Here is a 17,829-nt window from a genome sequence, read left to right as displayed (position 1 = left end):
CGCGCACCCGAGCACCAGGCTGCTTGGTGCGAACACTGGAGAATGTAGCCGCGCCTCGTTCACCGGCCGCCTTCCTCAAAGTCAGCCTTTTCGGAAAGCAAATAGCAAACCCCCGCCGTCATCTTGTGTTTACAGTTTGTGACGAGAGCAGTGCAGTGGGCTCATCCCACCTGTCTAGCCTTGCCCCAGGGACGGAGAAGGAGGGCTGGGGACCAGGCTCTCTCTGCTGCCACCCTGCCCTCCATGTCACCCTGTCCCCAACCCACAGTGGGCTGTTAACATTAGAGCTCCCACGTCATTACCTGTGGTCCTGGGTTTCTGACAAAGGAGCGTGGCTCATTCCTTGTGGTTACAACATGGGATTTTACCATTGACCTTGGCTGGGATCCAAGGTGATCCCCCTTTTCATCCTCAGATCCTCATTTACCAGCTTTTGGTGTACATTGTATCTTCTCTCCTCCTGAGAGACACGCGGGCTAAGGGAGTGCTCTCGCCCTCTTCCCTGCCTCCTGCTCCCATGCGCCATCCAGGCGCATCTCCCCAACCTCAGGGTCCCTGACTTCCTCCCATCTGCAGCGTCCCTAACCTCATAGAGCCCTAGGTCCAGGGATGTGGGTGCCTTTGAGGGCTGTCTACCACAGAGGGCCTTATTTATTCAGGAAGGGGCTGATGAAGAGTTTGATTGCTTTTGGTGTCGTTGAACTTGGTGTAAGAACATAGAAAAGGATGCGGCGGAGGAACAAGCTTACCGCCTTCTCCAGGGAAGTAATGGTATCACCCTTAGGAATGCGACATGCGGGAAAATGTGTAATTAAAAGGGAAATGTTAATGCTTCTTGATCAAATACTTCTACAGGGTCACAGTGCAAGGCAGCGTGGGTTAGCTATGTTTGGCAGAGAGCTTAGCACGTAGCCCGTCTAATAGATCGCTCAGCGGTGATGGGGGACCCCGGCTCTGTGCTGCCTGGTGTGGTAGCCGCCAGCCTCGTGCGGCTGCTGAGTATTTAAAACGTGGCTTCCACGATGGAAGGAACTGGATTTTTAAGTTCAGTTTAATTAAGTTACGTTTAAATACAGATTAAGTTACGTTTAAGTATAAGTAGCCAGTAGTTCCATATTGGACAGCACGGGCTGGAACGAAGGGTCCTAACCTGGGTCCTAACCTGGGCCGTGTGGGTAGGCTTCGGGAAGGCCACAGCGAAATCATTCGCAGAGTCACAGCCTGGAGGGAAGAGTCAGTAGCTTCCCGAAGATTCTCAGAAGCCTTCATGACCCAGAATGGTTAAGGGCCCCGGTTTGGAGGAAAGCCACCAAAGACACAGGAGCAGGAAACACCAGGAGCTGTTCTTCCTAATGCCGCTCAGCTCGGTGAGGGCGGGAGCTGGTTCCCGAGCTTAGGATGGAGGAAGGGTCGGCGGGTTAGGTGCTCGGCAGAAGGCACACAGAATCCTGTTCATCCCTTAGCAGAAGAGCGAGCGGGTGCCCACGAGCCGCTGTGCGCGCAGAGCTGACAGGTCACTTCGGGGGGCTGCTCAGAGAATCGCAGCCTCCCGGAGCAGGAGAGGCCGAGGGGTTGTCCGCCACCCCTTTGGGGGGCAGGGGTTCCCTCATCATCCACCTTCAAGCAAGACTGGGAAATCCTGGTTCCAGAGAAGGCCGTCTTCTGTGCACTCAGACGGATTCGGGGTGACTCTAAATTTGCTAGAAGGCCTTTCCCTGAGTGGTGACTACTATTACGAGTAATAGTAAAGGTGGTTCATGTTTTTAAGTACTTACTCCATGCCGGGAGCGGTGCTGTCCCCATTGCTTGTGTTTCAGGGAAGGCACACTTGCCCTGGCGCACGTTGTAGGGAGCAGGGAAGCCGAACTTCCAGATGTGGAGTGGCATCGTGCACTCCCACAGGTGAGCGGCCGGGCCCGAGTTCGGAATCAGGGCTCTGCCTGCCTCTTTTCATCGAACGGACTGGGTTCTGACCCAGGAGCTGTAGACAAGTCCAGACTCTGCATTTGCCCAGTAGCATCTGTGTATTCGACGGCGGCTCGAGGCAGCGCGCGCAGACAGGCATACTGAGAACCGGCCCGAGAAGGTCCTGCCCGCCTTCCCAGCCCAGATGCCACTTCCTCTGTGAAAGCCCTGCTCGCCTCCTTCATCTGGGTTTATTACCCTCTCTGCTCTCCCCGTGGCACCTGGGCTCTTATTCCGAAATAATACGTTACCTCCTTCCTGTGTTATGGGTTGATTGGCCCGTGTCCAGCATTTGCCGGCACTGCTCAGTCCGCGTGTGCATCAGCCTTGGGACCTGAAAATAGGTAGACTCCTCGCCTTGGGCCAGACTTACTGAAGCCGATCTGCTCCATAGATACCTTGTCTGCCCCCTCTCTCGATGAAGGAGAAATTGCGTTATTTGAATTTATTTCAGAGTCTTTGAAGCATATTTTCGGTTACTTCATTTTTCTTTTCGTGGAGCTACAGTTGCCACGCGATTTTGTGTAAAGTGGAGGAGTAAATGGGTCGGTTTGGTGCTTTTCCATATCGCGGTGTTGCTGTTGGAGTCGTGTTAGCTAACACCTTTATCACACTACATAATTGTCGTCCCTTTTTTGCGTTGAGAACAGTTAAGATCTCGTCTCTCTGCAGCTTTGAAGTTTATAATACAGTATTATTGACTATAACCACTATGTGGTGCATTAATCACTTCATTTGAAAGAAAATATTCTCGAGGAGATCATACAGACGTCCCTCTGGGGTGTCCCATTGTCAGGAAAGGGGTACTGGGGGCTTGGGATGAAATCGTCCACCGAGCGGATCAGACACGGATCCAAAACAGACATAACCCCCGTAACAGCGCTCAAAAGACAGAGCTAAAATGCAGGATGCTGGTCCCGGATCCTTTTCAGATACCCACGAGTCAAATGTACAATAGAAAAGCCCGATTTTCTACTAAGCAGGTGGTCTGCGACGGACACCAGCCAACGCTCAATTCCCTCGCCCGTTCAGAACGAGGCTGGTAGAGCCGGGACACGGGTAGAAGGAGACCCTAGTGGTCTCCTTCCCCAGGAAGTTCACTGACATTACGGAACGCCAGCGGCGTGATTTATGTTGTCCGAGTGAAGGAAACGGACAGGGGAGGGCACCAGGATGGCTTTGTCTGAGGGTGATCGTCGCTGAATTCAAAGCCTTAACGAATGTTTCCCTTCTCTTTCCTTCTGCCACGGCCGTTTGCTGACCCACCGCTCCTGCTCCAGGATTTGCGCAAGCACGTAGCGCCGCTGCTGAAGAGCTTCCAGGGCGAGGTAAGCGTCTCTGTTCACTTCACACCCTGAGCCACCCCTCCTCGCTCCCTGCGCTTGCTTTTTATTCTCATTCAATAAATGCCGTTGCCAGAAGGTGCTCGCCCAGGTGGAGCCTTCCCGGCTGCACTAACTCAATGTCATGTGGGTTTTGTGCCTCCCGGTGTGATGTTTCCGCCGGGTCCTCAGTAAAGGCCCGCGTGGAGAGCGGAGCCGTAGCTGAAGTGTGGGAGGATGTGGGTGACTCGGGGGCCAAGCGGCCTGCGTGCTTGTGCCTCGCCCAGCGACAGAGTATTTCCACGCTGCAGGCTTCAGGAGCCCGCGGGCCTCCCCAGCCTCACAGGCCCGGGGCCGCCGCCACCGGGAGGCCTCCCGTGCGGGAAGGATGGAAGGGGGCGACCTGGTGCCTCCACGCCCAGCTGCCGGGGAAGGAGGGAGTTCACTGGCTCGAGGCTGGAAACAAAGAGCAACGGGCAGCCCCGAGGAGCGAGTCTGGGCTCGGTGGAAGGGAGAGCTGTCCCCCCGGGGCCTTCCAGAAAAGGACCGCGCCGTCTGACACGGCGGGCAGCCCCCGCAGATGGGGGCCCTTGCGGTGGGTGACGCTCCTGCTCCCCCTCTGCCCTCTGTGGGGACTCGGGGAACTTCACAAAACCAGCCATGTCGTTGCTGTCGTGGAGGTGGCCGTCCCCGGCTCTCCGCTCCTGCCGTGGGAACGACGGCAGCGGTGATGAGAACAAGGCTTTCTCAGAGCCCTTGGGAGAACCCCCATCGGTAGCATCTTGAGAGTTTCATTTTCGGAGCACGAGGGGAGGGGGCAGGGTTTGAGGGAGTGAGACGGCAGCTTCTAGAGGGGCTTCTGGGACACGCGGTGAGGACGCCTGCATCCTGGGCCCGGAGCTCCAGACGCAGGCGTCGGGGCTGCCGTCGGGCAAAGTCTCCAGGGAGCAGGTGACAGCAGAGGGCAAGGCCGCCGTGCAGGAAGGAGCAGGTGTCGGGAGGGACCCCACAGAAGGCCCTTCTGTTCACCGCCCCCTGCCACAGGAAGCCCTCCCGAGCTCAGCCCCGGCAGGCTCGGGGGTATCACTGTCCCGGGGCTAGAAAGACATGAATCGCCTTTCCTCACAAATGCGTCTCCAAACCCTGGTTTTCTGAGGGACACTGTCACCTTACACCTGCCCACATTGATCCGATCTCTTCTTTTACCCGTTCAGCAGCTTTGTGAGGCCCGGTGGCTTAGTGTTTCTGCCCCTGAAATAGCCCAGTGTGCTGGTTTGGGTTTTTGCTTGTTTTTCATTCTGTTTGAAAAATTGTCAAGCTGCATAAAAGGAGAAAGAACTAGTCGAGTGAACCCGCGTACCTCCTTTACCCCTACTCACCGCACACTGGCATTTCGCCGCGTTTGCTCCCGCTGCCCTTTTGCTCTGCATTTGAAAGCACGTGTGGATAGCCCGGCCCCGTACCCGTAAACACATGCATGCGTGCATCTCCAAAAAGTCAGGCTGTTTCCCAATATTACCACGTCAGCCCGAGTATCACCCCTGGGAAAGCAGCACTCATTCCGCGGTAGCTGAAATTCCATCCCAAATCCGTCTTCCCTAGTTACTCCCCAAATGTTTTTTATAACTGCCCTGCCCCTGAACTGAGGTTCAACCAAGTTCACGTGTTGTACTTCAGGCATGGGCGTATACATATTTATATACGTCTACTCCCTCACCCTCCCACACACTTTCATATTACATTATATTACATACATATTTTCCTCCAGTATAAAACACTGTCTTCACACCCTCTCACTCTTTAAGAATGTAACCCACTTCTATTATAGATTACCCCACATTCTGAATGGGGTAGTGGGTGTGCTTCCAGATATATTAAATTCAAAATGCCCAGGAGACATCCAGATTTCTTTTTTTTTTTTTAAGATTTTATTTATTTATTTGACAGATAGAGATCACAAGTAGGCAGAGAGGTAAGGAGAGAGAGAGGAGTAAGCAGGCTCCCTGCTGGGCAGAGAGCCCGACGTGGGGCTCGATCCCAGGATCCTGGGATCATGACCTGAGCCGAAGGCAGAGGCTTTAACCCACTGAGCCACCCAGGCGCCCCACATCCAGATTTCTTAATTCCCTTTTTTTTTTTAAAAAGGTGATTTGAAAAATAAATATTTTTATAGCACTGCTAATATTTACCATTGCTAATTGCTCTGTTTATATTAAATAATTTGTGCTTTCTAGTAAGCTAATTAAAGTAGAAAGGGCCAACTCCGCCTTGTTTCTGAAGAAGGAACGTTCATTGCAGAGGGCAGCTGCAGACGGGGACCACGTGACAGGGTCGGTTTTCTGATGAGTAAGGCCAGAAGCCAGCGTGTCTCGGTGCTTTGATGGGTCAGGATCCATTCAGCTCGTTTTTCTAAAACGCTGCCTTCTCTAATCAGAGGATCACTCTTGTATCCTTCGTCAGTGCCTGCTGAATGCAATTGTATTTATTGGGTATATTCTTTGAGTTTATCCCAAAGTGCTTGCGTTCCCCCAGAACAAGGTATGGCGTTGTGAAAATGTGTTCTTTGCCTTGGAATCTGTATAGACGACTTCACTATTTGAGATCCTGAAAAGAAAAAACAAAGAACACAAGGTACCGTTTTCAGACAGCGAGAAGTTCATATAGGATTTCGGAGTTCCTGCAAGAGGGTGTGTTTGCAGTGTGTTGTACCATCATGGGAATAAATGATTGAACAGTGAGGGCCTCCGGAGGTAGCATTTTGGCCTCCATCCTTTCTTCAGGCTCATGAGGAGAAAGGGGCACCAAGCACATCTGCTCAGGAAATAGCTTTAAAAGAAAGTAGCGAATACCTGTATTTGTTGTTCTTGGTGGCATGGTAGGGAATATTCTGATCTCATGGGTCACTCACATGATAGCAAAATCATCAAATTTAGCTCACCCTGAAATTTGATTGAGGGATTGACTGATTGGTTGCCATAAGTTTGCCTGTTTCACAAGCCCGGCCAACTCATTAGTGAGGGAGAAGGGGCCACCTCAGCAGTCAATCCAATTTAAGACTTATTTTAGTCTAGCGATTCCAACAGTCCCTTCAGTGAAGTAACACACTCTGGCAAAGTGCTAACTCTTGGAAATTGTCTCTGCCTCTCCTTGCTTCTCTCCCTGACAAGAGTTCCTGGTATAAAAGGTTGGGGCCGGGGGGACACCTGGGTTAAAGCCTCTGCCTTTAGCTCAGGTCGTGATCCCAGGGTCCTGGGATTGAGCCCTGCATCAGGCTCTCTGCTCAGTGGGGAGCCTGCTTCCTCCTCTCTCTCTGCCTGCCTCTCTGCCTGCTTGTGATCTCTGTCTGTCAAATAAATACATAAAATCTTAAAAAAAAAAAAAAGTTGAGGGGGGGAAGGAGTTGGTTTGGGTCATCCTCCTCTTGGCTATAGGGGAGCTGGGTGCTTAAGACTAGTGTTCTCAGAGAGGAAAATCCTCATAAGAAATAACTTAGATGCTTATATCAGGGAGGAAATGAAAGACTGAAAACCTATGAGCATCCAGCTTAAAAAGTTAGAGAATTACAACAGAATAAGCTCAAAGAGAACAGGAAGAAGGAAAGAATAAATACAAATAATAATAAAAGTATGTAAGAATTGAAAACAAACAAAAAAAAGACCCAAGAGAGAAATAGCTCAGAAATTGGTTCTTTGACGAGACTACCACATTGGTTCTTTGAAGAGACTTCCTAATCAGGAAAGAAAAGTTTAGTGATGGCAGCAGGGTAACTTTACAGCCACAGCAGAGATTAAAAAACCAGTAAGGGAATATTACAGCCAATTTCAGGCCAAAAAATTTTAAGACCTAAACAGAACAGACACATTTCCAGAATACTAGAATGTTCCAAAGCTGATTAAAGAAGAAATGGAAACCCTGAGTAGCCTTGTAACTGTCGTGGAAACATTTCCATCAGGTAGGGACGGTTTTCGGGAGAACCCTATCAATCATTCACAAAACAGAGAAGTTCTGCTCTTGTGCAGACTCCTTTAGGAAATAGAAAAAGAAAGAACACTTCTTAACCTCCTTTTGCAAAGTTAGTGTAACCTGGGTACCAAAACCAGACAAGGATAGCACAAGAAAAGAAAATTCAAAGTCCGTCATGTTTGTGAGTAGATACGCAGAAGTCCCCAAAGCAGTGTTAGTAAGTGGAATCCGTCAAGCTCCGTGTATCCCAAGAATGCTATTTGGTTTAACATTAGAAAAATTTATTAATGCACATTAATATCCTTAGGAGATTAAAGGGAGAAATTATCTTAACAGAGGAAAAGAATCTGATAAAATTCAGCATCCATTCATGATAAACAAAAACAAATAAAAAAACCGATCAGCCATATAATATAGAGGGGAACGTCTTTAACTGGGGGAAAAGTATTTACCAAAGACTTACAACAAATTATTATACTCAATAACAAAAATATTCCGTTAGAAACCAGGAGCAAGACAAGTAAGTGTACTATTGCTGCTTTTACTCGACATTGTACTAGAAGTTTCAACTACCACAAAAGACAAGAAAAAGATCAAGTATTATCATAGAAGAAACAAAACTATCATTTTTCAAAGGAGCTTCAATTATTTAACAAGGTTGCTAATTACAAAATCAATATGCAGAAGTAATTACATACTTCTACACTGACAGAAAACTGAAAAGGATACAGCTAGAGTTAGCGACAAAAAATAAAGGATACCTAGAAATAAATATAATAAAGCATAGGAACTCTTTCTGGAGAAAAGTAGATCATTTATACTGAAAGATATTAAGGGAGACTTAAACAGAGGGACAGAAGGTATGCAAGGATAGAAATTCTCACTATTACTAATAATAATCAATTTCCTCCAAATTGATGAGAGGGAGTCATTGGAATTCCAGTCCACATTCCAACAGAATTTTTCACAAAACTTTTGAAAAACTGATTCCAGAAGTGATAAGCGAGAGCAGGTGGGGTCAGTAGTGGTGAAGGTAGCATGAACTAAGAACAAGGTGGGGGGTTCTCCCGGCCATGTGAGGGAAAGCTATCCATTGGCTCAGGGATTGGCAGTGATTGGCTCAGGGATAGACAGATACCCTGACGGGACATCGTAAAGAAATCAGGAACCAACACATGCATATAGAGAAGCATGAGTGTTGCAAAGACGGGACTATAGATCAGTGAGGAAAGGCCGGATTTTTCAGTAAATGGTCCTCTGGCAATTGGTTATCCCTCTGGAATTAGTGAGATTGGATCCATACCTCACACCATATGCAAACACAAATTACAAATGAAGTCAAGGCAAAACTTTAAGCCTTGTAGAAGAAAATATAGCATATGATGACTTCGGGTTGCGTAGGATTTCTTGGAAACCATAAGGGAAGAAACTGTTACACTTTAACTACATTAAAAGTTTTAAGCAAAAGCTTTATTTACTTAATTACGGAAAGACAGCCTACAGAAGGTGGCAGAGTAAGCCTGGGGCACTGCCTGCTCAGTTTTACCTTTGTGTATATTAGGAAAAGGCTCACCTTTCTCAAGACAGTTTATCTGTTGGATAATCTAGACTCATCTGAATCTTTTTCATAATAAAGACCAAATGTCTCTGATGCAAATGGTGCTCGTAGGGCCAGCCTCACTGTAAACAGATCTCTTGTGGGGGATCCCTGGCCCTGTCACAAATCAGGAGGAGACAGTTGCCACACACATAGTTAGCGAAGGATTAGTATTAAGGAAGTATTAAAAGCTTTTGCCTATGCATAAGAAAAAGTCAAATAACCCAATAGGAAACTGGGCAAAAGCCACAGACAGCACCCTCAGAGAAAATCAGAATGTGTCAATAAATACATGACAAGATGCCCAACCTCATAATCAGGGAAATGCAAATTAAAATAAGTTAAACACAGCTTTCTCATAGTTTCCAGGCTAGCCAGAATCCAAAACCCAAGGTAGGAGTGGAAATTGTGTAACTGTTGTGAAAACCAGTCTGGCATCAGATACTAGAGCTACGGAAGCACGCACACCTTGACCCCACACTTGCACTCCTGAGTGTAAATTCTAACTAAGCTGAAACATGGGCCCCAGGAAGCCGGGGCAGGAGTGTCGGAAACTCGCGAACAGGCGGAAACAACGCATTTTCATCAGCAGTAGAAAGACTGGGCAGAGAGCGTCCTAGCAAGGGAGAATGAATGATGAGAAAACGGGTACTACTGAGCTGACATTGTCTAGGGGTATGGCGTATATTTTTATTATGTAATAAAACCATAAAGAAAAGGTTAAGTGGGAAATTCAGAATACAGGTTATCCTAGCTAGGCCCAAGGAGGTTTCAAAGGTCATGACAGTGTTCCTACTCACAGGTGCTCGGTTTTTTTGTTGTTCGTTTTTTGTTGTTGTTGTTGTTGTTGACTTTATATACTCTTTAGTAAGCAGGAATGACCTTTTTCAAAAAGGAAGACTCAGGCTTATGAGGCAGTAGCTTCGGGATCGTATTTTGGCATTCTCCCCTCTCTTTGCATTTCATGTATGAAATAAAGTAAATTTTAATCTCCAGGCGAGTGGATGCTTCCGGTGAGGCCGTGCACGGGGCTGTGGCGGGGGGTGGGGGGGCGCACATTTGTGCGAGTGTCCGAAATGGCATTTGTGGCACGCGAAGCGAGTCCACGTGCTATGCTGGATGCTTTCCTAGCATAAGCTCACCTCGTCCTCATGACACTGGGAAGGTGCTGCCCCTTCCTCTCTGGCTTTCTGAGGAACCAGAGCCCAGCAGGGACCCCCGTCCTGGGTCTTCGGTCTCTGCTCATCTGCATTTTGTAAGCGCTAGTATATTCCATCGTGACACAGAGTGAGTGGGCAAGTGCCTGCCTTATCCCCCAGCCCTCTGGGCCAGGCTTCTCCTGAGAGCAGTCTCCACTCCCATGTGTCCCCTGGACTCTTCAGCCCACCCCAGTCTGGCGTCTGTCCCCTTACCCTTGACCCTCTTTGTCCTTGGCTCTCTCAAGTCAGGGACGTTCAGCCCACCTGACAGCTCGGTGCTGGTCCCTTCTTTCGACATCCCACAATAGTATGCCCTCCTGGCTTTCCATCCACTTCTCTGGGTATTGATTTTCAGTCTTCCTTGGCTCCCGGCCCTCTGAGCGACGGCACTCTGTGCGGTCATCTCCCAGGACCCGTCTGTGAAAACTCAGGTGTCTGGCTCCGACTGTCTCCTTTGCATTCCAGACTCACATGAGACTGCTTTCTTGCATAGTACAGCTCAGGTGATCCGTGGGAGAGGACTCTGAGCCCTCAACGGGGCCGTCTCCAGCTCCCGTCCCTGCTGGGGTCTCCTGCTGCCTCCCCGCCCTGCTCAGGAACGACCCTGCAATCCGCCTGGCAGCCTCAGCTGGAAATCTAGGACGCGTTCTCCCTCCCGTCCACCCCGCTCTCCTCCATCCTTCCTCCCAGCGCCCTCATCTGCCCACATCTTTCCATCCCTACCACCCACAGCCTGTCCAAAGCTGTCATGTGTCACTGAGGCCACCGCAGTGAGTTCGGGAACGCCCAAACCGGTCTGCGTTCCAGCTCCTGCCCGCTCCGCCCGCGACTCCGCTCTGCGCGTCCGCTAGGAGCAGGAGCACTGCGCTTCTGTGGCCCCCGTGCCCTTGAGGCAGGCACGGAACCCTGACCTCAGCCTTCAGGGTTCCTGGCCTGGCTGCGGCCCACCCCCTGCCCGACCCCCTTCTCCTCCCTTCTTGGTCTCGCTGCAGCTGTCCTGCCCTCCGCGGCCCCCTCTGCCTGCCCACACCCAGGGCCCTTGTAGTACCGTCTCCTTTGGCCCGAGGGCTTTTGTCCTGGTCTTTGTGGCTTTGTGTCCACCCACTCTCTCTGGACTCTCTAGGCCTGGACAGCCTCTGTGTACCCACCCCCGGCCCTTGTGCACATGCAGTAGGCGTCCACTGGATGGATCGGGGCGGGGGGGGGGGGGGGAAGCAGCATCCTTATTTCACAGATGAGGAAGCTATGCCCAGAGAGGGAAGGACCTGCCCAGAGGCACCTGGGCAATCATGGCAGGACTGGGGCCCACGCCGGTGCCTCCAGTACTGCGCGGGGAACGGGGACGTGACGCCTTCCGCCCTCCATCATCTTAGCGCCCCTCCCCGGTCTTGGTTAAGGACAGTGGGTGTTCACCTTGTGCAGACAGCTTTGCACGTGTTCAGAGGCTCCCCTCCTCTTCCGACCAGCCCTTCCCGTGTGGATGCTGCCCTGCACGCCTTGTCCCCTGGGGGCATAAATATCCATAACGGCAAGCAGGCATGTGTCACTACAGACTGATCTGTGCCCCCCGGAGGAGCGCCCCCCTCCACCCCCACCAACTGCAGGCGGCTTCCTGCCTGAGTCCCCTGTCCCTTGCTCCCTGGCCCACACGAGGGACCAGATCGTCCCTTGGAACCTGCCTCAGTCCTGAAGGTCCACACGCCAGCAGGGCTCTGAGCCGACGCCAGGCTGCGTGAAACCCCACCTCGCCTCTGGTGCGGCGTTTTCCTCTCTGGTTCCTGTTCCCTTCTCCCATTCAGGGAAGCCCTCTGACCGCGCACCGCCCTGGGCCAAGCAGGAGCTGAGGCTCGAACCCTGGGCGCTGGCAGCCAAGCCCCTGCTGCCTTGAAGCCTGTTGTCACGCAGGGATGCGTAATCGAGACTGGGAGTCTCGTCAGACGGGGCCGCGTACTGTGAAGGAATTCAGGTGGGAAGGCAGGGAGAGCCGGTCTCTCCCGGGAGGTGGTGTGGGGAGGGAGCCTGGAGAGGTGAGAAGAAGGACCAGGCGGGCTCCGGGCTGGCGGGGGCTGAGCGGGGGCAGCGCTCTGGGGGACCGGGCACCGGCAGGGAAGGCAGGCCCGGGCAGACCGAGGCCCTGTGCCTACTTGCAGGGCCGTTTGACAGATTTTAATCAAGGAATAGATGAAGCGAATTCATGGTGGGTAAATGGTCTGTGACTTCGTTAGAAGTTGCCCAGAGTTGCGAGGACGTCCAGTAGCCGTATCGGTAACGTACCTCAGCGCTCAGATCTAAAGGCCACGTCTAAATAAAGCCGGAGCGTCCGAGCGCTTTACTCCAGAGGACGTGTCACAGGAGTTGGAAGGACCTGGGAGTCAGCCCAGGAGTGGCCGCTCACTCCTGTGACCTCGGGCAGCTCCCAGGCCTCCTTCCCGTCTGACTTTGCTCTTCTGTGAAACAAGCGGGTGAGCAAGAGAGGCGGCGGGGAGCCCCGTAGCTCGGGAGAACAGTATGACTCAGTGGACAGATACTTGGGTTGACCGTCATCAGCAGAACAGAAGAGGACATTTGTCCGCAGTTAGAGCCACTCAGAAATGGAGCGAGGGCTCATGTAAGGGAGTGAGTTTCCTGTCCGTGGGAGCATTCAAACAGGGGCACAGGACAACCCATCAGGAGTGTGGTCCCCTGTCACCCATTCTTCCGCAAGGCCCCGTCATACCCGCGCTCAGCAAGTGCCGCGCGGAGTGTTGTGGGCAGGCTGGTGTCACACAGGGTTAGGCCAGACTGCCGGTTCCCCGAGCCTGTCCTCTGAGGGACCGACGGGCTGCCTGAGAATCACCCTCGTGTTCCCAGAAATTCCGCTCCCCGGCTCCTCCCGGTGAGATCCCGATTCAGCTGCCCGGGCCCGGGCCGAGCAGCTGGAACCGGACAAAGTCCACACCGAGGCTCATGCGCAGCCACTGGTAGGAACCACAGGGCCGGCCTCCCTGCACGGGCACTTCCTCTCAAGGCCAAGTTCCGTGGCTCCGGCCACGAGAGCACCTCGCACGGGCAGGTGGGGTGCGCCCTGATGGAGCTTTAAAAGTACGTCCAGGCTTTCGGTCCTTGGCTTCTGCTCCCGCCAGCCTGGTCTGTTTCCTGTGCCCAAACATGCCCTGTGGTTTCCTGCCTCTGACCTTCTCCTAAAGCCATGGCCTCCATCTTTAGAACCTTCTGCTCTTCCTCACCTGGAAGAACCATTTCCATCCTTGAAGACCCATCTCAGGCTGAGTATTTCCCTTTTCCCTTTGAGGGCCCGCGTCTTCCCTTTGACTTCATACCCTCTTCCTTGCCCTCCGGCGCCGGCTCAGCGCACCCTCCTCCGCTCCACGGCTCACCCTCTCACGCCCTCCCCCATTAATAAGTACTCAGCGGGGGCGCTGGGCGAGACCCCCCGCGAGGCTCCTGGGGACCCATGAGGACAGTCGAGGCTGCTTCTCCTCGCGGGGGCTCCGGGGCCATCTGTGAGTTGGGACCCGGCGTCCCCAACAGGTGAGTATGGAGCAGACCGGGCTTCACGAGGACCCCAGCCTCACCTGCTCTCCTGCCCCCTTTCTGGGAGGTGGTGGGGGGCAGGGAGGGGTCTTGTCTCTCGGCCCACACAGCATCACAGCCACCTGCAGATGCTCAGACCTTTTCACGTGTGTGCCACTTGAGGGGACGGCAGTGGCATTTGCGGTGGCCGTGATGGTGACGGTGACCGTGCTTTAATTACCTCGCAGTGCTGTCCGAGGGCCCGGCGCCGTGCGGTGTCTTCCTGGAGGCTCGTTCCATGACGGCTCCATTAGGGGAGCGGCGGGGCTGCGGTTGGGCGTGCAGGCCAGCTTCCTAATTGAAAACACATTCTCCCCTCTGTAGCTGCAGCTAGTTTGGTTCTGCTCATGCAGAAAAGGATATAACCTTGCCTAACATAGGAAATGAACGGTTGAGAGAGAAGCCAAATTCAATTTCAGTCAGATATGCGGAGGCTAAGCCCGTGATCTATGGAAGCAGGGGAGCGAGCCGTGTGCGCGCGGAGAGGGGCGCACTCAGCGGCCCATTAATCACGGCCGCCCGCCCGGCGCGGCCGCCACCGCGTGTGCCACTGCGCCCGCGCCGCGCCTCCGCCGGGGGCTGGCCAGCAGCCAAGCACTCCAGAAGTTAACCTCTTAAAGACCCGGAGCTGCTTTCTGTTGAATAAATGTAATTTTGTGGTCAGAAATAAATGCTTGTGATGTAGCAGAGCTTTGGAAACAACAGCGAGCCGAAGCTATTACAAATTGCTCCGTGTTGTGGAAGTCAACAGCACACATCAAAATTCCGAGTGTATGGCAAATTGATTTCGGCCCAGAGCTCTGCAGCTATTCAATAAAAGTCCTATTAAGCCATTGTATGTAATGAACAATCCAGAGCAAATCTAATATTTTCAGCGGATAATTATTTTTAACATCCTCTCGGTAAGCGTCGGCGGAGGCCTTGGAGGTTTATAGCACGGACCCACGTGCGGTGCCCCCCCACCAGCCCCACTTTCATTTGCCTCTGCCAGAGGCCCCGAGACAGACCACCCGAAGTCGGGGCTCCCGCAGGGTTCCCCAGCAGAGCCTGCTCCCGAAGGAGGGCTTAGAGGGTTTTCCAGCACGTGGCGGGTCCCAGGGAAGTGTTGGGTGAATCGAAATGGACTGAGTTGGAACGGAGAGGGAGCAGTCAGAGGGTTCTAGAATAAGTGAGCCAAAAACTGTGTCGGCAGAGTTGGCTCGGCACCGGAGCCTCTAGAGACTGGAGGGTCACAGGAAAGGAATTCGAGCTCCTATGCACTAAAGGAACCTGTGCAGGTGCTGAGAGGAGCCCCAGTGCTTGCCCCCTGCACCTCTGCTCCACAATAACTCGGGAAGCAGGCTCCGTGTCAGGGTACCCCTGACTCTGGAGCCACCAGAGTGGTCTTGTCGCCAGCTGAGCGGGGGTCACCTCGGCGGAGGCCTCCCCCTTCATTGCTGCACCGCACTGTTCAGGCCAGGAGATGATCCCACTGACTCAAGTCACACTCTCTAGAGCAGTCTCCCTTTCCAGAGCATAAGCTTCTGGAGGACAGTGTTTACTCATTCATTCTTTGATTTGATGGTATTTACTGAACAACTACTGTGTGCCGGGCTGGACCTGAACTAGACTGTGGTCTGTAGTTGCAGGTAATTAACTCCCATACTGCTTCCATGGTGCTTAATAGTTGAGCAGGATTTGTGTCCTCATGTGGCACCGTGCTGGGCACACAGTAGGCCCTCAGTGAACTTTGGGTGGGTGGATGGATGGACAGATGGATGGGTGGGTGGATGAATGGATGGATGGGTGAATGGATGGGTGGGTGTGTGGAGAGATGGGTGGATGGATGGGTGGGTGTGTGGATAGATGGGTGGATGGATGGTTGGGTGGATGGATGGATGGATGGATGGATGGTTGGTTGGACGCGTGGATGGATGGGTGGGTGGGTGGGTGGGTGGATGGATAGGTGGGTGGGTGTGTGGATGGATGGGTGTGGGTGGGTGAGTGTGTGGATGGATGGGTAGATGGATGGATGGATGGCCGGGTGGGTGGGTGGTGGGTAGATGGATGTTTGGATGGATGATTGGATGGATGGGTGGGTGTGTGGATGGATGGATGGAGGTGGGTGGATGGATGGGTTGGATGGATTGGATGGATGGTTGGTTGGACGGGTAGATGGATGGGTGGATGGATGGATGGGTGGGTGGGTGTGTGGATGGACGGGTAGATGGATGGATTGATGGTTGGATGGACGGACAGACGGATGGATGGATGGTTGGATGGATGAATGGATGATTGGATGGGTGGGTGGGTGGGTGTGTGGATGGATGGATGGGTGTGTGTGTGTGTGTGTGTGGATGAGTGGATGAGCGTATGGATGAGCAAATGAATGGATGGATGGCAAGATGCAGGGTTAACACCAGCGGTGTATAAATCAAAAGAATTCTCTGTTCATTAAAAAGGCTCTATTCTATCTGCTCACACTCCCAGAACTTTGCAGGAAATCATGTGAGACCAGGAGGTAGTTGTGATATGAAGCTAAGGGCCCAGAGTTATAAGGCCCCGGTTTGAGGCCTGACTTACCAGTGACCTTGGCTTTCACCAAGTCCGTTGACCTCTCAGTGCCTCTTTCCCCTCATAGATAAATGTGAAGGATTAGGGGGAATAGATTTGAATGGTGATGAGAAGTGGTATTTGTCTCACAGTTTGTTGTTTTTTTTCCTGGACTAGAATCAATCCAACTTGTAATAGTCGTGTAGCATTTATTCAAATACAGTGGAATTTAAATTATTAGGCTATTTTATTTTCTGCAGATCTCTCTTCCCTTGGAAAAACTCAGTCTGGACGTTAATTAGGTTTTATTTATGTTCCATCAAGTTAATGCAGTAATTCCTAACATGAAACTGACACCACGGAGCAGATGGTCAAAGGGGGGCCTGAGGACGTGTGCACGTGGCCGTGGGAGGGAGCTCGGGGACACAGTTTGATCACAGCGCAGAGCCCAGCCGAGTCCGTTGCCCGCATGTGGAGTAACCCCCATTCCGTCTCTCCCCCGGCCTATTTCGGACCGCTCCACTACTCTCTGCTGGCAATTATGTGCAAAACGTTTTACATCTCGAAGTTCCCATTTCCATGATCTCCGACAGCCTTACCCACACCCTGTGCTAGTGACATTACTGCCGGCCAGAGTGACCCAGTGGGCAGGTAGCTGTTAAGCTTGAGGAGCAGGGCGGGTGCCCTGCCCGGAGGTGAGGTCTTGTGCTCCCCCCGCCACCTACTCCTGCACTCCATGCTCTTGACTCCTCCCCTGTTGCTGTCTCTCAGTCCCACCTGTCCTGGAATCTGTGGTTCCCTGGAGCCTCATTACACCCAACCAAACGCCATCCTCTCGTCACTAAATACTCACCACCTCCAGCAGGTGCCACAGATCCCAGACTGCAGGAACCCACCCCTGCCATGACTTTGAGCCACACGCTTGGTAGCCAGCCACCTGCACAGACGAGCCTCAAAGTCGCAAGTGGCATGAACAGGGTTGCAGGTTAGAACCCAGGTCTTTGGATGTGGTCAGAAACTCATTCCACTCACTGCCACAGAGGGGGGGCATGACCAGTGTTTCATCTAACTAGAACTTCCAGAGCCTTCCACATAGCCAGCCAGGAAGAGTCAACCTGGCCGGGTGGGCCAGTGACTCCCCTCAGCTCCCCACCTCACCAGGGACTGTGTAGTTCTGCCACTGCTTGGGGCTGTTCCCTGTATCCCCTGTCATCGTGAAGACCGAGAGGCAGGAGAAGTGGGTAAGAGTCCGGTAGGACCCACGAGGGAGCTCGCGCTGGCTGAGCCCTCTAGAGGGAAAGGAGACTAACCTGGAGAGCAGGTTCTGCTAAAACATGCCGACTCTGAGTGCTGCCCTTGGGGAGAGGAAGGAGAGAAAGGAAAACATCTCCTCCAGCTCCGTGCCGGAAGCCTTCACGTCCATTATCTGACTCCTCTGCGTAACAGCGCAGCCCGGAGGGGTTTCTGACAGTTTCCGTAGAGAGGAGGAAATGGGCCCAGAGAAATCAGGTAACTTGCTCCGAGCCACCCAGCTTGCCCGCCTTAGAGCTGAGACGTGCTCGCCACTGTCTGGCTCTAAAGCCAGTGCTTCTTCTAGAAGACTTGCAAAGCGTCTTGAAATTGCCTCCGAAGTGGGAGAAGATGGGGAGACCCGTGAGACTTCTGCTTTGCCTTCCAGCAT

General features: G+C 52.6%; 1 protein-coding gene across 10 annotated transcripts in view; it reads left to right on the top strand.

Moving 5' to 3' along the window:
• Positions 1-17,829, top strand: part of CUX1 (cut like homeobox 1) — a gene marked incomplete at both ends in the record, with an annotated part of 363,457 nt that overhangs the window by 169,205 nt on the left and 176,423 nt on the right. For all 10 annotated transcript variants that reach the window (XM_080830213.1, XM_080830214.1, XM_080830211.1 and 7 more), the window contains one exon: positions 3,246-3,293. In XM_080830213.1, the coding sequence (XP_080686339.1) occupies positions 3,246-3,293 (48 nt within the window). The remainder of the gene's footprint in view (positions 1-3,245; positions 3,294-17,829) is intronic.

The sequence above is a fragment of the Martes martes genome (assembly GCF_963455335.1).
Source record: "Martes martes genome assembly, chromosome: 18".
Taxonomy (NCBI): domain Eukaryota; kingdom Metazoa; phylum Chordata; class Mammalia; order Carnivora; family Mustelidae; genus Martes; species Martes martes.
This window is presented reverse-complemented; position numbering and strand designations above follow the sequence as displayed.